We start from the raw sequence: 27,062 nt of genomic DNA, 5'->3' as shown, positions 1-27,062 counted from the left end.
GCTTCACATGCAACCTGCATGATTCAACGCGAGGTGTGATTCCAAGTCAACTTTGGCAAGCGCCTTTGTTCTAGTGTCAGCTGCCGGCTGACCTCACCTTGACAGCCAATTCAGCTTAGCTCCGCGTGTACGCCACAGACCTGAGCACGTATAGCTGAGGGTTAATAATTGATCTGTCTTTTCCTCATGCGGTCGGGGGAACTCGACCTTGGCATTTTTTTATTTTATTTTTTTACTCTGTTGAAGGACAGCATTGTCCTGTAGTGTAGTGAAGTTCGGTAGGTAGCTAGCCCGGTACGATCAGAGCTGCTCATGTTTGCTAAGTACATTAATATTGAGGAAAGTGTCAGTAGGTCATGTATTGATAGACAGGGCCTTGACTCAATTGACCCTCATTGGCTGTAGGCGAGACAGCTATTGACAACTTTCAATGCACCAAATCACTCTATTAATGTCCATCATGTGTGTCTACTATGTTCATAGAAATGGAGCAAGAACAATGGATAGATTGATCAAATAACGAAGATAAAAGGGCCTTCATGTGGCATTCTCCAAACGCAACTGCAATACTGGACACGTCTTGGCCTTTCTGTGCCAGATCAGTAATGTATGAACAAAAACCACTGACAGCAGTGACATTTATCAGACACAAAGAGTCTGGGCGAGGGTTGTCTCTCAGGGCCTTCATATTTGTAGAAGTCTCCTCTCCTCATCCTCTGGTAATATAGGGTCACTTTCTATTATGCCTCTGCCAGGCAGGCGACACCTAGAGCCAAGCTGTCTTTGTGGACATTCATCACATCACCCTGGACACAGAGAGAAGATGAACCTCGCTCCCTCCACCATGTCCGTTCATCCCGTCCTCCTCTCCTTCTTTTCGCTTTAGTCCAACTTAATGCGTCAAGAAATCTATAACGATTCTTCCTGACGTTTTCAGCTGTAACGTCGGGGGGGGGGGGGGGGATGGGTCACAAATTGGAGTTTGTTTGAGAGCTAAGACGGGTGGTCTTTTGTTTCAAAAGATAACTGATGAACTAAAATCATATTTCTATTAAAAATAAAAGTTTTCCTTTCCATTTGAATTTCTCATCAAAGTTCTCTGTGGTACTCGTGTGTCTACTAATTAGATGATACACTTTAGCAAAAGAAGCATATTTGTTACTAGACATTCACAGGCAACAATTCAGTAGGCTGTCACATAAAGCTGCAGAATGGCACGTGTGCTGCTGTTTATCATCGCTTTGAAGCCCCAGTGGAATTCTTCTCACCCACTGATGAAAGAGATTGGAGAGTCTTGCACTAATGAATTGGCATTATTATTAAATGATGTGTGGGAATTATGACCCAGTTCTTGGCCCAAAGAGTGGTGCATGCAAGAACTCAAATTCCACACTGTCAGTTCTAATTTCCACAGGCACACAAGCCGTGCGGTGACAGTCGTGGAGTTGTTTTAAGCCTGAATTTTTACTTTGTCGCATGACTGTGTCGTGGGCCTTAAACTGGCATCTGCGACTCATTGTGAGCTTGCAGATCTGCTATTTTAGGTTGCACAACACAACGGAGCATAAATGAGGCTTCACTCCTCCTTAATTGCCTCCCTGTTGGAGTCAAAGTACATTATTGTACTCAGCTCTCTGACACTACCTTGTGGTCAGAAGTCTCACTTTGTTCCATCAAATTCCCAGTGCACTCTGACCATTGAAAGGTTTTCATACTTTCAAAGCATATGCATGTACTTTTCCAGACTCAACTTTTCTCTCTCAAGGCTTGTGTTGAAATTCTTTCACAGCATTAGTGTATGCATAATTTAGGCCTCTGCTCTGGTTTAAAGCTCAATATTATCATTGGCAAAAGCGTTGTTAGAGGAATATGAATATTATATTCATAGTATGTTTTTGTAACTACTTTAATGGTAACTTCTTAATTAAAAAGTGGGCTTTGTGTCCTGTCTTCAGCCACAAGGGGGAAGAAGAGTGGAGATAATCTAAACATGATCTCTGTGATCTCCTGTCATCTGAAGTTATACTCTTCCCTTAATGATGTTGAGTCTTAACTCATCATGGAGCTTCTGTATGGAGCTTGATGGAACTGCAGAGTTCAGTTGAGCACATATTCATAACTTGGTTAGAGATCCTGTGGGATTCATGTCTTTTCATTTATTATCTTTACTTTATAAAATAGGGGGAACTTATGTGTGCGCATCCTCACTCTTATAGCAACAGTGACACCTTGTGGAACTTCACTGGACTGGTGAAGTGAACAGTGGAGATGAATAGTTTTAAACGTGTTCCAGCAACAATAACAGCATATATACTCACACTCTTTCATTCATACTGAATTCATGGGGTCTGTGTCGCAGTGACTGCACAGACAGTAAGCAAGAAGCATAGTATTATCCTGCCTTTAAAGCTGTTGAGGTTCACACATCCTGCATGTATTTTATTGTGTGTGTAATCATTCTTTTCATGTCGATGTCGGGTGTTCTTTGAGTCAATGGTTCTCTGTATTTTGTTCCCACTGGATCCTACAGCAGTGGTTCTCAAAGTGTGGTCCGGGGGCCTGCAGGGGTCCTTGGAGGGGGTTCCAGGGGGTCCCCAGCTAATTATGTTATGGCAATGGCATCACAACCTTAAACCTCTTGAACTAAATGTTATTCTTTGATGACGTTGTGAGCTCATAGATTGTCACTTTTTGTACATTTGGGACAATTTATATAGATTTACAAATCTTTTCTTCTGGGGGTAATAGCTCAAAGTCTTTTCAGATGGGGGGGGGGGGGGGTTTGTGGTCAAATACATATCAGTTTGGGGGTCCTTGACATGAAAATGTTTGAGTATCATCATGTCAAATGGCAGGACCTGTAGTGTGTCTCGCAGAGTCGCATGCACACTGATTGATTGATTGATTGAAATATTTATTAACAGTTTGCAGAATTACAGTACATTTCAAGCACAAACTCAATACAAAGACTGTTAACTGTGAGTGGACGACCCAATTAAGCATTACACTTGTTTACAAGAGGGTCCACCATGTTCAATTCATCAAAACATTTAGAGACGTACAAATAGTCACTTCTATATAGTCAAAGAACAGAACAGGAACTCATCATAAAGGAGGTAAAAAGTGAAAAGAAACGTATACAGTGAGGGGGAAAGGGGGGGGGGGGGTTTCGAATTGCAGCCGTCCGTAGGTGTCCTTTGAGAGCGGTTTTGAAGGAGTCAAGGGATTCACATGTCTTAATGACTGTTGGTAGGGAGTTCCACATTTTGGTGGAAAATAATTTAGTCCCTTGTTTGTGCCGAATCTGGGTTGTACATGGTTTGTTGCACTCCCTCTGGTGTTGTGGGTGTGGACTTCGTTAACATTAAGGAAGTATTTAGACAGGTACATGGGTGTCTTGGTGGTGTATAGAATCTTGTGGACCAGACCCATTGCAAGATGCTGTACTCTGTCGTCGACCCTAAGCCATTCCAGCCTGTCGAAGTGGGCAGGGGTGAGGTGGGTTCGGCGGGTGAGGCCAAGTAGGAGCCTGACCAGTTTGTTTAGGAGCCTGGACTGGAGCCTTGTTTTAAGGGCCTTTGAGGTGCTGTGGTACCAAGAGGTGCATGCATAGTCAAAGGAACCTTGTACGAGGGCTCCTGTTAAGGTCTTCAAGGTGTTTTTGTTGACCAGTGAGGAGATCCTGTAAAGCAGGGGTGCCCACACTTTTTTGACTTGAGAGTTGTATACTTTCACATTGACCAGCTCAACAAGATCTACTCTGAAAACAGCAGCACTGGCGTTACATACTATAAGACAAACACACTTGTATTGCATTTGTATTGTGTGTTTGAGCTTTACAGTGTAAGGAATCTTGTTCTTTGATTGACTTTTTTGATTACGTTGGTGGCCATCTTATCACCGGAAAGATTAGCCTCCAGGACCTAGGTATAGGTAACCTAGGTATAGGTAATTTCATCTTTTGGTGTGATAATATTGTCACCCACTCTAACCAAGAAGCCATCTATCTGCCTTGCTGAGATTACTATTTGATCCGAAGAGAATGGATTAATTTTCGTTGGTGGAACTGTCCCTCACACACCCTTTCTAACGACCAACCAGAGATGACTCGCATTGTGTCGCTCAAGAGAGAATGCAATACACAGGAAACTACTTTATTTTATCTTCCTGACTGTTCCTTCCACTTCTATCTCACCCTGTACTGTACATTGCAGTGAATATTGCATCACGAACTACCTCTGCCTGGTTATAGAGGCAAGTCTTTAATCTCGCAGTAATTTAATTCAAAGATGTGGAGCAATTTCTTTGCTTTATGTTCTCTCTGTGCTGGTGGGCCATAATGGCAGGAAAAACGTACCTTGATGCCTATTTTGCGCAATCCTACAATTTGACAGCCCTGGATTGTGGCACATTACTGTAAATAACGTTCAGCTAAACGGTAACGTCATGTAGACATTATGAGCATCTCATTTTGTGCTATGCAGTACTTTAAATTAAGTGACTGAAATAAAAAGATTACAAGCCACACATTATGTCACGTTCAGTTCATAGTCGTCGTGGGCAGTGGTGTAAAGTAACTAAGTACATATACTCAAGTACTATACTTAAAGTACAGTAAAAAAAAAATCCTTTTTTTTTTACACTTTACTGGAGCATTTACAATTCTACATCTCAGAGGCAAATATTGTACTTTAACTCCACTAATATTATTTTAAAACTTTAGTTACTAGTTACTTTTTAGATTTGCATTAATAAACATACATAACATTACCCACTCTCTATATTTCAAAGCTCACAACACGTCGCATGGGGACGTGTTGTGAGCTTTTATATATTTTATTTTCGAAAGAGACATTTTGAAAACTTGAAATGGGACATTCTGCATAATGAGTACTGTAAGTAAGTACATTCTGAATACCAGACTTTTACTTGCAACAGAGTATCTCCAAATTGTAAAAAAATAATGTGAATACCTCTTTCACCACTGGTTGTGAGGAGTGAACTGAACACTTTAATGCAGATTTACGACTTCCACATGATTTTCCTGGATTTCTCCTTCTCCAGAGTCATGCAAGCTGTGGGAAGAACATTCCAGACCAACTGGGATGGAGGGGGAAATGATGTCATCTTTCCCAGACTACCATGACTCATTACGTCTACTGGTGGGGACCGTCTGTTCTGTAATAATGTAAGTTCTACATTCAGAGCCCTGGCTGACACTTACTAGTAGCGATTCTGGCCCAGTTAGACAAAAACTAGATTATATAGCTTTCTCACACCCATTTCCATTTCATGCATGAAAAGAACAAGCCTCTTTTGAGGTTTTTGATTTGGGCCTCATTGACCAGCGCAGAGAGTAAACCCTTTCACAGTTTATGTTGACAAACGCTGAAGCTTTATATACCTACATTTTAGTAGCTTGTACATTTTAGTAGCTTGTAAACGGACTGTCCCTATGTTTTTGGTTCCTCTGATACTTTGCCATCTGCAACTGTGGTATGTGGCATGAATTTTGCGCTGCGTGTCGGTGTGCGTGTGTGCGCGCGTGTGTGTGCAAAATTCTACCCCATTCCACCATGGCACACTTGAGAGGCATTAAAGATAATTATTTCTAATACAGATGCAATTTTCTGACAAAGCCTCTGGTCCCATTTGCATGTTGTTTGGTGCAATTACAGATAGTGTGCTGCTTGCCACGTGATGCAGAAGTGGGTGAACGACTATGCCCCTTATCATGATTACTGTATTTAGAGCTCTGTGTGATTGGCCACAAAAGTAGGTTATACAATACTGAGATATCGGTGACAGCCAATAACGTATCAATATTTCAAGACGTAATGTACTTTTCCTCAATACTTGCAAGCATAGGTGAGTTAAACCAAATCATCATACTAATAATATACTATGCGTTAATTGAAAACATAGCCGTCTGAAAACATCGACTTAAATGCAAAGCATAGAAAGCAATTAAGTGATATCATTGAAATCCAGAGTACAGTGTGGGTATAATGAATTCACTATATGGGTGGATCGGCAGTCACTGATCCAAATTGCAGTGAGTACAATACTATATGTAATCTGTATGTAAACTGTATGTTTACCATATGTAAACAGGTGGGCACTGGGCATATGTGTTCGTTTAAGTGGCTAAACTGTGTTCTTGTGAAATGATAGTAAATTGTGCATGCATGGATATATATGTATGCAGACCTACGCCCTGAACTGTTTGTAGACCCCATAACTTTTAACTCACGCTGGTTCCAGCCATCAGTAGGCGTATATGATTGCCCCTGCCATGGGTGGAGTTGTAGTTGTCTGAACACAGGCTTATCCAAATGACATGTAGAGCTATAGCTATCTAAGCATCTGCACATGTGTGCATGTTTAACACACAAGTATACAGTATACTGTATACATACATGCACTACCTCAAACGGTTTTAGGTTACACTTTATCATCTCATATTGTGACAAGCTTGAGTGCAAGTATGTGCATACTGTGAGCTGAATTATATCTGTGCGTGCACATACCAGCCCTTAAACCTAAATCTATACTGTGTGCACAAAACTAAGATATCTCCTGTCCTGAATCTAAATGTACATACTGTGCACAAAGCTCCCTTCTGCGTAAATATGGGCGTGTGTAGAGTACATTAGGAACAGTGTCTGTGAGTGTAAATATCAAAGACAATTTTAAAGTGTGACTAGAGTGCACTCCCAGTCCCAGAATAAGAATTTTAGCCTAATAAAGTGAATGTCCAAAAACACAAAATATAGAGAACACATCATCAAAGAGAAATGTGCCTGCCAAGTAAACACAAATGTGCGCAGCTCACACACACACACACACACACACACACACACACACACACACACACACACACACACGCACACGCACACACACAGATCTCTTAGTCAATATAATAGGATAAACCTCAAAGTCAATACAATGTCTTGACTGCCATGGTAACAGACAGCTGTAAGAATTGTATGGTCGTATTGAGCTTTTTTATTGCATAAAATATTTTAAATTGTGCAGTCCATGTGATCCATGCGTCATAGCTCTTGGACAGGTATGAGCACTGCAAACAGTAGTAGTGGGAGAGTCTGGGGCCGCCAGGATTAGTGCAGTGTGCATGACATGGTCAGAGTAGCAGTGATGATTGAGTCTTGGATGAATCATCTCCGATAGCTTATGGGCTAACGGTACGCCTTCCAAATGAGTGGCAGAACTGACATACTACTGAGTGAAGCCCATGTTGAGTATAGCCATCTGTTTTAAGCCTATAGTCCAGACCAGAGATTCCAGATGAGACGAGGCCTGCCCTTTACCTGCCTTTTATTTTCCGACACCCATTTGACCGAGCCTTCTGCTCCACTGCCCCTCTACTGTGGAACTCACTCCCGGACCAATTAGGAGCTCCACAATCCGTTGATGCTTTTAAGAGAGCGGTCTAAAGACCTTCCTTTTTAATAAATAAGCTCCAGCTCCTTCAGTTCCTCTACATTTTCATGGTATATATTGATCCCTGTGATCAATATATAGTTGATAGTTCAATGATGTAGTTGATAGAAGGCATCACATACGCCTGATCTGCCATCACAGATGTCTGTTCCAGAACCTGACGATTTGGCTTTTTCTCAGTGGAGACTCGCATCTTATGGGCTGTGCAAGCAATTTAAAATAATGACCTTCATGTTTTCCAGCTGTGTCTTGTTCTTTCCCTCAGCTCGTCTCTCAGCGACTGGATATTGTTCCCAAAGGAGCAATAGTCCACAATAGAAAAATGAAAAAAATACAAATATGTAGGCTACAGTGGGGGGTGGGGGGCATTTCTGGAGATAAGCTTGGACTTTTTACAGGGGCCAGTTACGAATTGCAGCCACCTGTAAGTGCTCTTTGAGTGGTTTTGAACGATACTCTCCTTAGTAGGGATGGTATGATGTGAAAATGACACGTTGCGGTTATTGTGGAAAATAATATTTCATCACGATAAACGATAATAGCAATTATTATCGTCCCATCCTTAGTAAGGAGTCACACTGTTTACTTGAATGTGATTTGTGGAGCACCCTCTGATGTTGTGCTTTCATATGTGACCAGTGCTAGTATTTTCAACCACAAGTCGGCAGTATTGAAACTTTACAATTGACCAAAATACTTTTTTTTTTTTCTTTTTTTTTTGGTTTTTAGCCAATTCTGGTGACATTAGGTTCTTCTTGGAATATGTGACACATAATTACAGAATGTCCAGACCAGAACCATCCTGTTTGTTGGGACATTGGGGTGTTTACTGAGATTTCCACGGAGATGATGTAAGAGCACGTGTGTTTGTGTTCTTTTTGGTTAGGGGATTCAGAGGGATCTTTCACAGAATGTTAATCTTATCCGCATCTGCTTCACATTCAGTGTTGTTCATTTTCAGCATCATGGAAATCTCCAGGCGTCGTTGGCAATGAAATCTTAACCTGCCTCAACTGCCGTTTCATATTCAAGGTGTCCCGTAATCGTCTTCAGTTTATTCATTTTTTTGGCTGTTGTAGTTGTAGGTTTCCCGACAAATTGTGAGGTCATGTTTTTCTTTGTGACGTAGGGCAACATTGTGACGTTGTCACTGCCAACTCATTAAAGATGCCACGATTTTTTTCCACCCTAAAACATGATCATCAGGTATTATTATAATATAAGGAGGAATAACTTTTTCCAAAAAGTCTACAGTATTTGTTCAAATCATGCTTTTATGTGGACACGCCCACCAGTTCATTAAGTATGCCTGGTTTGCCTGGTGGGTGGTGATCACAGCTGTAGTTGTATGATAAAGGGGGAGGGGTTAGGGGAGGGGTTGATAGTGTGATGTCACTATATTACTGTTTATTTCATTGGCCCGTTTGACTGTCACGGGTTCAGCCTCCAGGAAGAAACCCTATATACAAAGTTAATACACCTTTGCACATAAAAAAGACGCTTGGTACATCTTTGTGCGTCACTACTTCTACCACTGTGTAGTAGAATGATAGTTCAGAGAGCAAGAGAACATGTCGGCACACCTGGACAGTGACTCATTTTCCTCATGTTGTGTATTGGCGCCCAGACATATAGGCATTATACAGTAAGCATATAGATATATAGATAAATAGAGGTGGGGACACACTCTGGGATAGATATGTGAAGAGACCCAGTAATCTGACTGCCTCCAACTAAAACAGTGGGAGGAACTCAAAGTGGGTATGCAGAAGAGACCATGACCACCCCCTGCCCTAGGCTTCTCCCCTTTGGAGAGACAGAGAGAGCCGTTCATCTTTAGTATGTTATAATTGTTTGATCAAGTCATGAGTATACATATAGGACACCTGTATTTGCATCCACAAACACAATGTCATATGGAGTATGTGCTGCACAGGTGAGAGACTTTACTTGTACATAGGAGGGTCTATTATGGCCAGGGTCATACAGGTCAGAGAGCCGGAGGAGACTATACAAAGCCTGAGTTTGGGCGAGGTGAATTATTGACAGTGACTCAGACAGTTTAGACCCATAAAATAAGGGGTCAGCACCAGGGCATGAGAGAGCAGAAGGTACCAGAAGGTAACCTGGGTCATTAGCAACTGGGAGCGCACATACCTCTGAACACACAATAACACCAATGTAAGTCTACTCACATGCACGTACATGCACTAAGTGGAACAGGACAAAGAGGTTGAATGTATATTAACTGAGCATCGTGGGGAGAACTCACTTGCGAGGATGTATCCCACCTGGCATGTCATATGATTCGGCTAATCTGAATAAACTATTGGAAACTAAGGGATGTGCCTGGATTCTCAATCTGTTCTACTGACAACCTGCAAGGTATATTCTCCACCATTATGGCATTATCCATATTTAATTTACTACACTCATTATAAAACGATTTTGTGTGTTTCAAAGCTTCCCAGATATATCACATATTCATCAGTCAAAGTTATGGAATTTTCCCAGCTCACTCGTAAACCATGGATATGGAAATGATATCCTCTCAACAGGGACTCCCTCTGTAGTTAATACACATGGCACAGATTGACTCATCATAATGTGCTTGATTTTATACATCTTACGTCAGTGCTGGAAGTTCAGGGTTGCATTCAGGTTGTCTTTGATGATTGATTACTTTATATTAACAGTTTGCAAAACAAGCACAGAGGTACAATTTCATACAAAAGGATGCTAAAAGGATTAACCAAGAAAGCCTTACGTCTTGTTTCCTTTGGGGTTTCCTGTGTATTCAATTCATCAAATTATTTAAAGACATGAAAACAATAATATACAATGAATGATATGTAAAAACATCATATAGTATAGTATAAACGAATGGTAATCAAAAAGAAAAATATGTACCGTTCGGTGGGAGGGGCATACTTTCTGGTGATAAGCTTAGACGTTTTACAGGGGCCAGTGACGAATTGCAGCCAATACTGTTGGTATAGGTCTCTGTGGTGTTCCTTATTTTGTAGACCAGGCCCATTGCAAGTTGCTGTACTCTGTCCTCTACCCTGAGCCACACCACCCAAGCATATAATGAGCAGTGAGTTGTGCTGTGCTTGTTCTCATGGGATCTTATAAACTCATCAAGTGAATCACCATCAACATAGAAATGTTCCTGACCAAAAGGATGCTTTCCACGAGTTCTCTGTCGGCCAGAGTGAGTGACTGATTCCAGCCTCTCTTCTGCATCCTAATTAAGCGTATTTCAGTCCAGCTCAGATACACATGAAGACCAATGAACTTAAAACTGTCTGCCTGCTCCAACTCATCTGTCCGCTTGATGGTGAGGGGTCGCAGTGTGGGAGGTGACGGTAAAATGACGGTAAAATCCAGAGTTACTTCCTTTGTTTTGTCCACATTGAGGACGAGGTCATTGTCCTCTCCGTAGCAGCTGATGGTGTTCTTCACCTGTTCGCTGTACACTGATGGTACGTTGTGACTCGTGTCATCGATATACTTTATTACGATGTTACTCTACAAGGAGTATAGTGTTTAAGACTTGGGCAGCTGTTCCGATACCAACTGTGAGCTCGGCTGAGGTCTTATTTACCATCCTCACCATTTGTGGCTTGTCTATCAGGAAGTCCAATGTTTGCCAGTTTCACAGTTCGCGTCATACGCTGTGTTGTGTTGAAACTTTAAAAGCCAAGCTGTAATCCAGAAAGAGCATACAGTACGTGCATGATTTTGTCCAAGTTTTCCAATGTAGAATGATGTTCCAGACAGTGCCGTTAGGCAAACTGTAGGGGGTCCAATGAGTCAGAATAACATGGACTGAAGGACGAGATTTTCCATGCACTTCATTGCCACTGAAGTCAGTGCCATTGGTCTGAAATCATTCATTGTAGTATTGTACATGCTGTAAGACCAATTATGCTTTATTTTTTTATTTTGAATAATCTCAAAATCAACACCTGTGGTGTCTCCACTGCTCACAAATTGCTTCCCGGACATTGTTTGAGTGACCTTAATTGAGCGATTTGACCTGCTGTGGTAGTGGTACATGAAAGTCTAAAGCTACTCGTGTGGAAAGGCTATCGTACAGTATATTCATTTACTTGTATTGAACATAAGCAATTTAATGTAGGTAAGTCTCTCTCGCGTGACTGAACTTCTTTCTCACCCTATCTCTAAGGGAGAGCCGCTTGTATTCGTGACCTTATTGTTTCGGTCATGACCCACACATGACCATAGGTGAGACGGAGAATTGCTCGATAGAGAGCTTTGCCTTCTGGCTCAGTTCTCTTTTCGTCACAACAGTGCGGTACAGCGACTGCAATACCGCCCCTGCAGCTCCGATTCCACCGGCTGATCTCCTTCTCCGTCCTCCCCTCACTTGTGAACAAGACCCCGAGATACTTAAAGGTGTAGGGAAAGGGAAATGGTGGGCATTTTATTATGAAGTTTCAGACGGTTTCAACTTGAAACACCGCTCTGAAGTTTCTGAACCAACTATCAGAGCATCGCATCCCGCATCAGATACATATTTTAGCGTGATGATTAAGTTGAAACCGAGTAATACACTGTCTGGATTTCTGTAATCAGTAGCAGCTGTGTTGGACGGATGTGCAGATATGGGGAATTATACAGGTGTGCTTCATTTTCATTGTCTTTGACATACAGGCTGCCAGGCCAGAATGTGACAACTATTTCACCTGTGTGTCCGTGTGTGTGTGAGGCTGTGAGCAGCTAACCTCAAACACATTTTTAAAACACACTTTTTGCTATTACTCCTACGGATTTTGTCATTCACACAAAGCAGTGAAGTTATCAGTTATTGCCTTCCAAAGTTTGCCGGAGGGGCCAATTTTACATTAAAACAACAACCACAACAACATTATCACATAAGTTAATGATTTGTAGGAAATTACAACAAAAAAGGAATTATCATAGAATAAAAGAAAAGCAGCAGCTTCAAGACAGTTTGTCTGTTGGTCTTAACGCTTAAAGTTATGTGACATTTTTAGGTTTTTTCCCAGTATATTTCTATATTCTGATTGCTATAGCATGTTTGTTCAATAACATGGGTCCCCAACATCTATCCAGCTCTTTAAAATCCAAAAATACATTTCCAGGTTGTCCGATTTCAAGAGAGAGTACACACTTGAACGTACTGAAGGTCCTTACTCTATAAATTATAACAACTGTAGTGTATCTGTGGTTCTGTGCCAGTCTACTTGGCATAAAAAAGTTCCCTGGATGAACTAAATATGCAGCACAGAAATTGCTTGACAAGCATACAGAGTAATTGGTCTCAACATATGCTGATATCAAAAGAATATATGAACCGCGCGCGCACACACATATACACATACACACATACACATACACACACACACACACACACACACACACACACACACACACACACACACACACACACACACACACACACACACACACACACAGGAGCTTGAATATTCAGTGCAGTACTTAGTTAGTGTACTGCACATTATGTAGAGAACGTGCGAACAAATGAGATGCATTACCACAAATACATAGCCAGAGGGATATGTGCTCAGACCCTTGCATTGCATCTAAAAAACTATAAATTTGAATATCGTGGAAAAGTTCATTTTCTTCCATAATATAATTCAAAAAGTGAAACTTTCATATTCTAGATTAATTGCGCAAGACCTTCAAAAGCTTCATTCTGCAGTGCCCACGTACCTCCGGCTAACTTCGCCTTTTTCGGCCTGTGGTTCCATCCATTAAACCCTGCGTAATAATAATACTACACAAAGTGGCAACTGGCAAGTAAACCTTTTTTTGTTTTAATCTTGATAATTATGGCATATACAGCTCATGAAAATGAAAAGGAAAATACTTTATGCACTCAAGACGTCTGGGCTACTTTTAAACAAATTATTTCATCAATGGGGCGTGGTTTGGAGGTGATAAGCCTGTGGCACTGTTGAGGTGTTATGGACGCCCAGATTTGCTTTGATAGCAGCTTAACTCATTTGTATTGTTGAATCTAGTGTCTCACACCTTCCCCTTTACAGTACAATCAACCTATAGATTATCTGAGGGGTTCAGGTCAGGCCAGTTGGCTGGTCAGTTAAGAGGAAAAAACATCCGCACACTATAGTTTCTAGAGCTCCTCGAGACTTAAATCTTTGAATATTATATTATTTCAGTGTGAACGTTTTTAACTCAAATCTTTGCTTCTGGGGGGTCCGTGGGGGTCCTTGACATGGAAACGGTTGAGAACCACTGACATAGTTAGTAACATAGGTTTTTCAGAAAACTTTTTAAGATTTAGAACCTTTTTTATTGGCCTCAGATCTAAATGGGTTAAGTAAAAACAAAGCACAACAAAAATGAGAGAGAGAGAGAGAAAAAAAAGTACTCCCTCCGACACTGCTCTCAGTGGTCCTCAGTGGTCATCATACTGCACTTTTGTAGCATTGATTCGTAAAGAGACACAGGAAGGGAGGAGGGGGGAAGTGAGAGAGAGACTGTACACTGTTGACCTTGCGAACCAGACTGCGGCTTTGCATTCCCATGAGGTTGTGATTCCTGGGTGGGGTGTGTGATTTTGTATTCTGTGTGTGTGTGTGTGTGTGTGTGTGTGTGTGTGTGTGTGTGTGTGTGTGAGACTATACGTGATGGCCGAACGTCCCCACGAGTATAGTAGGTTTACATGAATAGTCAATTGTGAGGGTTTATGCCTGATTTATATAGTTCGTTGCATGCTGGGTCGTGCACTGAAAATAGCCGATATACAAGTTTCTAGGTCGGCTATTTTAGGGTTCGTGTTGTAAAAAATTACATTCATACATTCTATACGTGTTGATGTCCTCCCAAGTATAGTAATACAAACGTGTGTGTGTGCGTGTGGGAATGGGTTGGGTGGTGCATGCATGTGTCACTGGCCATCGCTTGACCTTGGAGTTCTGGTCGGCTGCTTGGCGGTATTAAACCAAACCCTGACCCTGACCAAAAGCTTCATTCTACCCACGTCGTCTTACAGAGAGGACCTCCGGCTAACTTGTGCTTTTCCGGCCTGTGGTTCCATCCATTAAACCCAGCGTATTAATAATACTACACAAAGTGGCACCTACTACTGTACAGATAGGGGAGCGATTCATTTCCTCGCCAGCCAGCCAAGAATAATAATAAGACGATAAGTAACATATAGCAGCTAATTTAGCTGAAATGGAGAAAAATATGCTTTTACTGTACGATGCTGTGACTTTTTTTTCCTCCCAGTGGAAATACCTCATTCTAACTCGCCTGTGTAACAAGCACTGCTTTGTGGGGGAGTACAGATTCCTCAGAAAGAGATAAAAAAGAAAAGAAAAACCTAATGACTTAATGGAATGCAAAATATTTGCTTTCCGATAAAAGCAACGCGAGCAGGCAGTTTTCAGGAACGCCCCTCTGACTTTCCCCCCGTGCACTATTCACTTCCTCACAGCCAGTCATGCAACAACCTGGCAGATGCATTACTTTAATTAAGGCACCATTTGACAGGATGTTCTGTACTGCTCTACGGTTAAAATAATGTTCTGTCTTCTTCACTGCGGGTAAAATAATAAAGAATTGGCTGTTTTATTATTGCTTGCCTCTAGACTTCCACTGTTTGCCATAATATAACCACTTAAACCACTAAGTTTTATACTTTGGCTATTCTTGGAAAAGAAGAGAAGGAGCTCTGCGATTTTGGATCAATGCAAGTTTCTTTAATAAAAAATGGCAAGCTTTCAGTCAGATGGTCGTCATCTTGGCAAAAGCGTCTTTTTGCTTTTTTTTTTACTTTGCTTTGCTCCGATGAAGGTCGCCTGACCGAAAGCTTGGCATTTCTTATTCAATTAACTTTCATTAATCTATGAGTTTGTAAAGCTCCTTCTCTGGATAATCTCACAACGTGATTCGTTGATGTGCCATTTATTTTCTGCCTGCCTTTCCTTTTTGCCTGTGTGACCCTGCAGGCTTTGTGTGAGTAAATTGTTTTGCTCTATCCACCTTTTTTTGGCCACGTCAAAGAAATTGCATTTCCATACATGCAAATGGAGTCTGACTCTGATTACGGGACTACAGCGTTGACAGACAACCCCTTGTATGATGTATGATGATAAGCTCCCCTCACTTCACACAAGTGTGATTTTTTTCTTTTTGGGCTTGACCCCGTCCTTGCATATGTGTGCCCACGTGACATCATGTCTGTGCGTGCCCCCAAAGGCTCCCTTCACTTCACAGTTCACACGTATGAGATTTGTTTTAATTTTATTGTAGAAAAGGAGGTTGGGGGAGAAAGAATTGTGAAAATGTTTCTCTATGATGACAATGTCTAAACTAATGACACCATTAGGGTTGATGTGGTTAAAGGTACAGGGTGTGTGGGTTGCAGCGATAGAGCAGGATGTAAAACCTGGGTTCATTCAGCCCAGTCTCGATCCCCAATGACTGGCTTTCGTTTTTGGGAGTTTCCTCACACCATATAACCCTGAAGGGCTGCTCAACTTTCTGTGCGTGCATGCATGTGTTTGGCTGGGGTTTTGTGGCTTTATCACACCACAACCCTGATAGACTACTCAGCTTTCTCTTTGGAACACCTCTCATGGTGGCTATGATTAGTCCTTCAAGCCTGGGATCTGAATCCGTCTTTTGTATGTCAATTACTGGATTTTCTCAAATGGAAACTCTGTCTCACCACACATACTGCATGGTTGTGTTGTATATGAGTGTGCACGTGTGCGTGCGCAAGTGCCCGAGTGAATCCCATCAAATCGAAAGTCAACAAACCATGGCATGGCTATTTACCCTTCTCCTTGGACTGTAAATGTCTCTGCACATAAAAAAGGACCAGAAGCAGAAGCCAGCAGTAAGGCCACAACACAGAATCCTCAGCTACTGGCCAAAGCATCCGGAGGGAAGAGGTTCTCTGAAGACATGCAACAGTCGTCTCTGGGGAAAACAAAACAAAAGAAAAAGAAAACCTCTCTTTCGGCTGCTCTTTCAACTGGTAGCCAGAGGGCATGGTGTAGAAAGGATTAGGGTGGGACCGCTAAAGCACTGCCACAGGGATTGTCTTCATTCGTGCTGCGGTCACCAGAGTGCTGCATTGCCAGCAGGCACGTCTACGGTTCCTCGGGAGGGCAATAAGTTCACACAGGCGGCCCCAAATATACTAGCTGCCGCCTTGGGGAACCTTTGTGTGCATGTGATGGGCCTCGAAGAAGTGCTAACTACAAATCCACGAGAGCTACTTCGGCAAAACATGCAATTACGATCATACCATAGGATAGACAGACACTGGGCTGTGGCATGAGGTCAGACGTGGTTCCTATGATGCTCATGTCACGGACACGACTCGAACCCTGTCCTTTTCCCACACACATCCTTTCTTCTCCCTCTCCCTCTCAGGGAACTGAGCACAAGTTTCTGTAACCACTGCAGCCAAGTACCATCAAGTTAATTAAGTAGGCTAAATATAGCCTCCTTGACACTGAAATGATTGTGGGGTTCGGAGCATTTTTTGTGTTCTTGGATCAGCTTTGCAAATGAGCCTGCGGTGCATTCAGATTAGCGAGATATTTCCCTCACGGTCTTTCATCATAGTAGACTCCACTCCATACTGCATGCATAGAAGAAGGTTGCTATGTCACTGTGTTGCTGAACACACATTATTTTCAAAGTTTGTGTTCATTCTGTGATTATAATTCACGACCAAAGCCCTTCTCGACAGTAGATCCACAAATAGACCTAGTACGATTCCATTCATGCTGAAATAACCCCAATAGAATATCTTGTTCCATTATTGCAGTCTCCAAAGCAAAGCCCTCAAACAGAGATATATTTAGGACTGAGTACTCAGTCTGATTCATGAAGGGAACAGCATGGGTGGCCAGCAGCAATGGCAACATACCGTTGCAACAATCACAAAGTAGCAGGGATCAAACAGAACCGGAAATGGACTGTACATAAACATGACAGTGACGGGGCAGACAGAAGCTACAGTAACGATCTCTATCAGAGCCCTTCCCCCATTGCCTTCTTTCATAGCCTGTCTAAAAGAAACATCAACACAGACATTTATCAGGCCCATCCGCTTGTTAACTGGACAACGTTTCCAAGCTTCTAATGTGTGGCACTTTGGGTGGTCTTGCTGATGAGTATGTCATATTTCTTTCTAGCTGTCCGCAGAAGAGAACTTGAGAGAATTGACGGGAGGGATGAGATGGAGATGGGCCAGCAATTTAAAAATTATAATAAAAAAAGCACACCCGTGTGAACTGAGCGGTGCAACTATACATTTATTGTTATAGTTTACTGTACTGTGCTCCTGACTGTATTTTAGTGCTCTTTGAGAAATTACAGTTATACCGTGTGGGGGTCCCAGGAAACATCCGAAACGGTCGAGAAATGACAGAGTTACCATGTTGCAGCTTTCCGTGCTTGGACAGACACGGGTACAGACATACATAGTGTACATACACACATTGCTACGTAATGGAGCGGTTAGGCACCGCTCAAAATCTGCCCTATATGCAGAATTTGCTTGTGATTAGAAGAGACGGCCGTTGTTCCCACAACTCTCAATACATAGCCAATATACACCATGTACTTACAGTAATGCTCATATTCAAGTCAAGGTTCTTATAGGCTACTGTATAGTCTACTTTTCCAGATGTTGGCCTGGCCCATATGGCCCTATATGCGTTTACACCACAGACGTTTGTCATATACCACAGAGATTTCATGTGTAATAAATCACGTGAACACCCCCCCCCACACACACACACACACACACACACACACACACACACACACACACACACCCTCACCATCCTCCACATACCTCCCCCCAATCATGACGCCACTCTCGCAGCTCCTGCCAACACATTTCAGCGAGACAGACTGTTTGACATACAAACATAGTAGATGGGGCCCCTGTTGCTCTTTCCCTAGTGCACACATTATCGTTTAACATTATGCACACGCACACGCACACACATGCACCCACGTAGACCCTCTGGACAGCGTTGTGCAAGGGCAACACCATAAAACCCTACACGCTTGCTTCTTCTGGAGTCACACTAGCACAGCACTGAGGGAGGAACCCCAAACTAAATAAACGGAAGGATCTGGAAGACAATCCAAAATGGCTCAATATAGACACGTTGAGTGACTTTCTTTTTCTTTCTTTTTTCCAACGCTTACTATAAACCGGGCATCTGCGGTTTTCCACAACACCCCATCTTCCCACTGCTCCCTCCTTCGACTCTACTTTTGCCTTTTCCATAAATCAATAAATGCCGTCTGGGAGTGCGGGGCTGCTGATTGTTTTTACAGAGCGTTGCTGTGTAATTTGGCTAAATGGTGCCTGCACCCAGTTTACTTGGAGATGGTAAACAAGAGTGGCTAGGGAAGAGGGAAGGTGCTGATATGGCTCCAAGCATACAATCAGCGGTAATTGGTATTTTGGGCTGTGGACAAAGCTGATTACTCACCTGGGAGATAGATAGGCCTGGTGGTGGCTGGGCTCGAGTCATGATTATATGAATTATTTTTGGTTAAATGGTACAATATGTGTCAACGTTCCACATACATGTGGTTTACCTCCACCTCTAAATAGTTTTCTTCAACCACACATATTTTGGTTTGACACGTGATATTCTTAGATACTGATAAGATGGCTTAACTGCACTAAAATGATTAGAATTCAAGTGACGTTCATAACACTTCACACACTGTCCCAGACAGTAAACGTCACCCTGTAAAGTTTAATGAAAGTCTTTTACAAGGTGTTGGGTAGTGGTGAAGTCAAGGTGTCCCAGGCTATTAAAAGTACTGTTTAACAAAGTCTAATTTGATCCTGCTGCTCCTCTGCTTAGCCTACTGCCCAATTCTTCGATATACAGTAGCTTTCTGTCAGTGATATGCAGAAACAATCAGGATTCAATTCAATTCAATTTTATTATAGAAAAACAGCTCACCCAGTTTGAAGCTTAGCTGAGGTGCTGGGACACATACAATACTTTTGGGCAGATCTTAATGAGATGCTCTTTCCTCAATGAGATAAGATACAGATTTGTGTGTCATAGCAGCGACAGCGGTAAGAGTGGATGCAGGGTAGGTACAGGTAAGAGCTAAGAGACCAACATAGATAAGAATATTTTGTTGATTTTTTTCAATCGTTGTATTGATTTTTACATTTTATGACAAAGACAAAGCAGAAAAAGACACAGACAACTCAGCTCAGACACGTTGCGGAACAAAGGGCACAGATACACATACCTAAATTTGACCAGATTTGACTGACGGCCAAGCTACACCAGGCAATTTTGCGCGCGTGCGTATGCGTATGCGTTTACTGCGCGCGTACAGTGCATTTGTATATGGACCAATATATATGTCAATGATACCAGCTACACCAGACGCACGGATACCGCGGGCCATCCTACGTGTGCTCTAAAAATAGGATCGGTTCAAAAAAGTTTACGTGCGTATGCCCCCATGCGCGCGTATCTATATATCCTCCAGAAAGGTCCCGCACAAATCTGCCGCGTGCCACAGATGATGACAGATCTGGTGTAGCCGGGGCATTTCGCACGCATACTTTGTGCGCAGTGCACTTGCGTCAAACGCACACATGCCCGGTGTAGCTTGGCTGTGAGAGCCTGCCATCGTGCAACCTCCAGCTTTTCACCAGAGGAGAAAAACTGAATTCATTTGTTTTATCCAAAATGAGTTAATAGCATAGGCAAACTCTTCACATACTAGAGCATGTCTGAAATAGATATCTGAGCTGAAATCCACATGTTATGAAATTAAATGATTAGACATGTAGCTAGGTGTAATGTTAGAGTCCACAGAAGTGAACCTTTCAAGCCTGTTTTCTCGCTTTTTTCCCGACATTACTCATCTATCTCCATAACTGGTGGGTCAAACTGAACAACCAATGTCAATTTGAAGCTATATGACTCCCTGCTTTCATATGACATGAAAAAAATCACACCTGTGTGAACTGAGTGGTGCAACTCCCCCCCCCCCCTCCTCTCTCCTCTCTCTCTCTCATTTGCAGGCAACAGTGCAGCACTAATACTATCTCTCTCTCTTTTTCTGGCACAACAGCGCCCCTACTGGTACGGTAGTCACAGTCATACTGGTGCTCATGAATCAACACATACATAGGCACACACATGGTGAACACGGACATTGCTGTTCCTTGGAGTGGTTGCACCACTCAAAAACAAAAATTCAAAAGAATCCAATGGCGGTGACAATTTGAGGGACTGCCATTGGATTCTTTTGAGTTTTCCATTACACACACACACACACACACACACACACACACACACACACACACACACACACTTAGCTTCTGTCAAGGAACCCTATGGTGGTAGCTAATTGAGGGCCAATAAATCGCAAATATTTTATAGAAGGCAGCTGTTGTGGAGCGTAGCAGGCAGGTAAAAAATTCCAAGGGCATGCACTGCATGCAGTCCCCACTGTGCTCAGTCGGGTCTGGGGCTTTGAAGACACCCTTGGCTAAAACTATCTGTAATCGGTGTATGGTTCTTAGCTGAATCGACGAGCTCTATCACACACAGAACGTTTTTTGCCATTTTCTAATAATGTCCACACCAAACCTTGTCTGTAATTTCAACCCCAAGATCACTTTCCCATTTCCTCTTAACATCTTGTGTGTCAACAGTTGTATTAATAAAACATTAAATGTTAATAAAACATTTAAATCGACTTCTGACACTAGACATCTGCCACTGGGTCTCTGGGCGAATGAGTTAACATAATGATGTAACATTGCAATCTATCAATAAATAATACCGTCTATCATCAGTGAATATAAGTGAATCAGTGAATAATGAATCAGTGAATAATGGTGTGTGGGTGGGGGGGTGGTCCAAGGGCAGGTATGGCAGAGTCAAAGCCAGAATAGGTAATCCAAAAGAACAAACGGTGCCAGAGTCAAAGCAAGTCATTATTCCCCAAAGGACAGAACAGACAGTGCGGGTGTTAAACTTTCATGAACCTACCGTCAGTGTCTTCTTCTATACAGTACCAACATGTACACTGGCAGCAGGCATTTTTTTGCTTCCCAGCCAGTTAGAGAACTTTGAACTCCATTACAAAGGTCTCATAGAGCGCTCATGGCATAGACTTATAGACTTGTGTCAAACATTCTTCTATTAAATGCATCCCTATACGTCTCGGCTCTTGCCATACACTGACCACAAAGTCTACAGTCTATTGAGAATATAAACTGTGTGCAGCTAAATGCATCTACATCAGTAAAGTGGTAGATTTAGAACATTTTATGATATCTTGACTGATGCACTGTACAGTTAAAAGCTCTCTGCCACACACACACACACACACACACACACACACACACACACACACACACAAGCTAGTAGGCTACACAGCAAACTCTCCAATGGTAATTTCACTGAGTGTAACTGTAAACATGGACCCTTTTACATGCTCAGTTAAATTAACACTCAGGGTTTTACTGTGTACGCACAGCTGCATTGGTGGGTTGGTCAGTGTACTATTTTGTCTACTCTTGGGCATTTTATCAAACCCAGTACTTTTCCACTAATGTTGTCTGACTCAGTGCTCCACTGGGCCTACAGCAATGTCTCCCATTCTGTCCAGTCTATAATCTGTGAGATTTACAGTGATAAAATATGGTACCGTCTGTGGTACATCACATGCACCTGCACCATGAACCATGCACGCTACAAGATGAATACCTTCAGCTCTCCATGGTTTTGGCTTGATTTCAGCCAGATTTTTTAACTCGCAAGTGACTTCATATAATTTAGCTCAGGTTTGCATTATGCAAGTCAAGCCCATGGCTATCCACCACGCCCATCAGCATCTATTTCTGGCGAGAGGATGGGCAGCATTAAGCCCAAATCTGTCTACCAGGAGCACTACAGAAATAAATCCCTGTGAAGGAGATGCTGTTGCATGAGTGTAGTTTGGCAAAAAGTGTGCTGCACCATGCAGGAAAGTGGTTTAATTCACTAGTGTATTTGCAACAACAGTAGCAACGACCATTACAGTTTAAGTCTTTTTTTATTAGAGATGCACCCAGTGGGCCCAGTAGCTATGGCTATGTCAGCATTTTGCCCCACATTTGGTTTGGTAGGCATACTAGATCTGTGGCATATGCCTGGACAGACGTCTGGCATCGGTGGACCTGCACTTCCTTTCACCCTCTCCCCAAGTGAACTAGGACAGGTGGCTAAATGGCACACAGAACCTGGTGGAAACTGCCCGGCAGCAGATATGCCACATGGCATGGTTGCCTCCCTCGGCCTCTGGGCCCCACATGTGCCTGTACTGCACATCATGATCTCACACGATGGCCTCCAGCCTTCGGCTCTCATGATCATCGCGAGACACTTTGGTCTTCAGATCCATTGTGTGGTCAAGACGACGAGCATGGATACCATACTTGGCATAATCACCATCTTTCATCGGGCACCCTGCACTTAGAGGTACATGTAGCTTTTCATAGCTGTGACACGAAGCATAGCTATTTGTCAAACATACCGGGAGTTTGTGGCCTCCTCCTGTGTCCTGCCTGAGCATATTACATGTGTAACCTAGTACAGTATTGTCTTATAAATCAGAGATGAGCGAAAAGCTATCAAAAGCCACATTACTTCCATTTTCTTAGCTTACAACACAGGCCAAGAGCTTGGAGACAGATTTTTCTTCCATTCTGCATTTTGATACTGTGCGAGGAAGGTATGCAGGTTCACTGGCTGTGATCAATGTCACCTTTCAGTGGGTCTGGCGTGGACCCTGAGCAGACCGGGGGTTGGGCGAGGGTGGGCGGGTGCGGGTGGGCACCCAGCCGCCCACAAAGGACTCTTTCAGCAGGAACCAACCTTTTCCCCAGAGCTGACCTAAATATTCTCGATTTTTGCCCCTTCCTCCCCCCTCAGCGACAACTCAAACATCCAGCCTCCAACCAGCTTCACAGGGTGTGGTGGTGAGTACGTGTGCTTAGTCAGGGAGCTCTCCACTGCCCAGCAGACTGACACCATGGGCCTTCAGGGGGAAAACAGTCATGCCCCCAGAGGCACCAGGTGCTAAAAGTAATGAGTTTTTGATGCCAGGGTAAAGAGGTGAGATATAGTTACGACACTGAGCCTAAGTAAAGGTTGCATACCGTGTTTCATTTCCCCAAGTGGTTACGTTTGGATAAACTAGCAGATGTAACTTGCTCTGTATAGTCTGGCTAGGGGATGCAGTACTACGAGGTGCTACGTACGAGCAGTGTTGCCAGATTTTGTGAGAGAAACAAGCAACCAGGTCTATGAAAACAAGTCCAAAAGAAGCGACAATAGGCCACATAAGTACTTTAAACTTGTATACAATGGCTATTGGGTGGCTGGGGGTGCAAGGTTGCCAGTTCGAACCCGGGCTTTCCCATAGTTGGTGTCGAAGTGTCCTTGAGCAAGACACTGAATCCCTAATTGCTCCTGATGTGCAGGTTGGTGCCTTGCATGGTGCCTTGCAGGCTCACTCTCTTGTAGATCTGATATTTTCAAAAAGATCTTGGGGTATTTTCTTATAAATATTTGGAATATGTTTGAAACATTTAAATATATATTGTGTGGGGATCTCTGGCACTTTGATATTTTCAGATATGGACAAATACATATTTATTTGCGGGGCTGCTTGACATTCAAATGTTTGAGGAGAACCACTGATTTAAAGGACATAATATAGGAAGCAAGTCCAAAATAAGTAACGAACTACACTTAGAAACAAATAAACGCATCCCTCAACTAACAATATTTACAAGCGACTTTACAGAAAAACCAGCGGAGTCGCTTATAATTAGCAGACATAGCAACCATTGCTGTACGTCGAGGTCAGGAAGCGGCCAGTTCTATTAATGAGGGATGAGCCGATGAGGTCATCCCTATGTGATGAATAAACACCCACTTCAACTCCCCTAACCTTTCTCCTCCCACTAGTCTTCACTCCCACTGAATTCCTTTCATCCGTCTTAAAACCCATGAGGTCGATTGTCAACAAAATGTCAGTTTTCTGAAAAACCTATGTGGTTTCTATGTGGCGCTCAACCTTTTTCATGTCAAGGACCCTCAGAATTATCTGTATTTGGCCGCGGGCCCCCATCTGAAAATATGTTGTTCCAGGGACCCCCCAGGAGCAAAGATTTGAGTTAAAAACGATTTGAGCCACATTTTCAAGATAAAAATAAATAGAAGATCTACAAGCTCGTAGCGTAGCTAGGAGCTTTAGTTATTTTTCAATAGCTAAAGTGAAACATAATGCTTAAAACACAAAAAGGGGTTCCCGTCCTGAACGTTTATAGAGCAACAATCCATAACAACACTTTGATATGGCTCTGGCACTGGTGAAAATATCACTTTATTCAACTTATTTTATTTTCATCTTTTAATTTCATGGAGCCAAAGAAAATGGTACTACGTTGTACTTTACGGGCATCATGACATGCATGGGTTCCCAAACACTATAGATCCATTTTTAGCCGAGTCATTCTGATTTCTGTTGGGTTTTCTCCGCAGTAGTGGGCGATTCCAAGATCTCATCAGGATCTTGCTATCCTAAAGCCAAAGAATAAAACAAAGGGGGACGTGATATTGCATCCAAAGTTCAGCTCGGGTATCTTTCAGAACAGGAGGCATTAACACATCAGAAAATGTGATTTATTTTTATTTATTTTTGCATTTATTTTTATTAAAAGTATCGTGACATTATTTTATTTTTTTGTAATTTTTCTTATTTTCTTTAGGTTTTCTGAGCTCAATTGCACCCAAAAAACGGAACTTTTAACATTCAGTAGATTTTCTGTGGTCTGGGGTATTCTGGCTCTAACAAGTGCTCTGATTTTCCTGTGGACTGTGAGTTAAGAGTCCACAAATCCCGTATTTGCCAGCAGATGTCATTTTTGAGGGATTTTTGCAGTTCAAAAGGCTTCAGAACACACAGAAAACACCAGACCACAGAAAATCCACTGAATGTTCAAAGTTCAGGTTGTGTGGGGGTAATTAAGGTCATAAAACCTAAAGGAAAAAAGATAATTAAATTAAAATTAATGTCAGGAAACCTTTAAATTCTTGTCATAAGTTTCACAATAAGTTAAACAACTTAACTGGCTGAGTTTCAGTGTTCACTTACACACAACCTTCAAAGAAAGTAAACATCATAGAAATGTTTTAGTCTAGCAAATCCCCCACCCAAAAAAAACATTTCAAGTATAGCATAATATTGAACTTCATTCAACCAGAATTCATATTAAATTCTGCTGTCTTTTTTTCTCCTGGTGTGCAAAGTTACAAAAATAGATTTTTTTAATCCATTGGGCATATTGCAACTTGAGTCCATTCGACATCACATTTTGCATAACAGTTTGCAACTATTAAAAGACTAGCAAAATACTTTTTATTCCACACGTAAGCCTTCACTAGAAACCTTACAATAATGGAATGTTGGTAAGCTAATCATTATGGGAATAAAAGTGAGTTACAGTATTTGACAGTTCAGTGATATTTGACCTGAAATGCATAGTGTAGAGGTGACACACTCGCAACAAGTTACAGTCTATATTCAACCTCAACACAACGAAATGTATTAACATAGAGACTGTCATGATTGATTACCAAAAGAACAAAATGATCTTAAATGTAAGTCATGCCCATGTTACAAGATGACTTGGCAGCTTGACGGCAGGGTATTCTTTCTTGTCCGTGTACATGCACAGTACACATGGATGAGTATCCTTTAGTGTCTCTCACCCCTTAGACACTGCACTCTGTTTAACAGAGAGTCTCTTAATGCAATTATCAATTGCTTTTTTACAACACAAGACATCAAAACAACAGAACCGGACAGCACCACTTAACAAAACATAGACATAAAACAAAAACAGAACATTTACAAAATAATAATAATAATCAAATCGAAAGAGTTCAGGGGTCGATGAAGGACACTGCGATGTAGCGCGTGCCGTTGGTTGTGGGGAGACCTTCATGGAGATGAGTGAGTCTTCCTGGGTGCATGAAGGTCCAGCCTTTCCTGGGAGACGATATGGAGCAGTTATACCTGTGGAAACGACAGCCTCCACCCTAGGGGGAAGAGAGAAGTTGGACAGAAGGAGAGACGGTGATTTACGGAGGGTTTTAAAAACAGGATTTATTGAAAGCAGGTGTTGGATTAACGATCATTTACTATTTAACAGACGCTCTTAACCGGTCAGAGCGACTTATGCGGGAGAAATCGGAGCAAATGGCATGAACCCTAGTTAACAAATGACGAGTAAACGGTCACGTAAGAGTGCAAAGAAAAACGTTTATGCTTCAAAGACTCTCGCATACCAGATCGACCTGACGTGTGTGATGGGGGAGAGAGGCGTTCGGCAGAACGGGATTGGGAGAGTGGCGATCATGATGACAGAACGTATGAGGGAAAAGTGGACAGACTATCTAATCTGTATGGAATCCTGGAGGAATGCAGTTGCTTTTCTTTCCACTCAATTAACGCATCACTCTTAAGTG

At 42.3% G+C, this 27,062-nt stretch overlaps 1 protein-coding gene and 1 long non-coding RNA gene across 3 annotated transcripts in view; one reads left to right on the top strand and one right to left on the bottom strand.

The window, feature by feature from the left end:
* Nucleotides 1–27,062, top strand: part of LOC308336388 — a 668,236-nt gene that overhangs the window by 101,655 nt on the left and 539,519 nt on the right. The window lies entirely within an intron of this gene.
* plod2 (procollagen-lysine, 2-oxoglutarate 5-dioxygenase 2) overlaps nucleotides 25,206–27,062 on the bottom strand; it is a 36,798-nt gene continuing 34,941 nt past the window's right edge. For both annotated transcript variants that reach the window (XM_080794066.1, XM_080794067.1), the window contains one exon: nucleotides 25,206–26,633. In XM_080794066.1, the coding sequence (XP_080650192.1) occupies nucleotides 26,478–26,633 (156 nt within the window). In that variant the 3' untranslated portion in view covers nucleotides 25,206–26,477. The remainder of the gene's footprint in view (nucleotides 26,634–27,062) is intronic.

The sequence above is a fragment of the Protomyctophum bolini genome (assembly GCF_963924005.1).
Source record: "Protomyctophum bolini genome assembly, chromosome: 21".
Taxonomy (NCBI): Eukaryota; Metazoa; Chordata; class Actinopteri; order Myctophiformes; family Myctophidae; genus Protomyctophum; species Protomyctophum bolini.
Note: the sequence above shows the minus strand (reverse complement) of the source record. Positions and strands in the feature narration are given on the sequence as shown.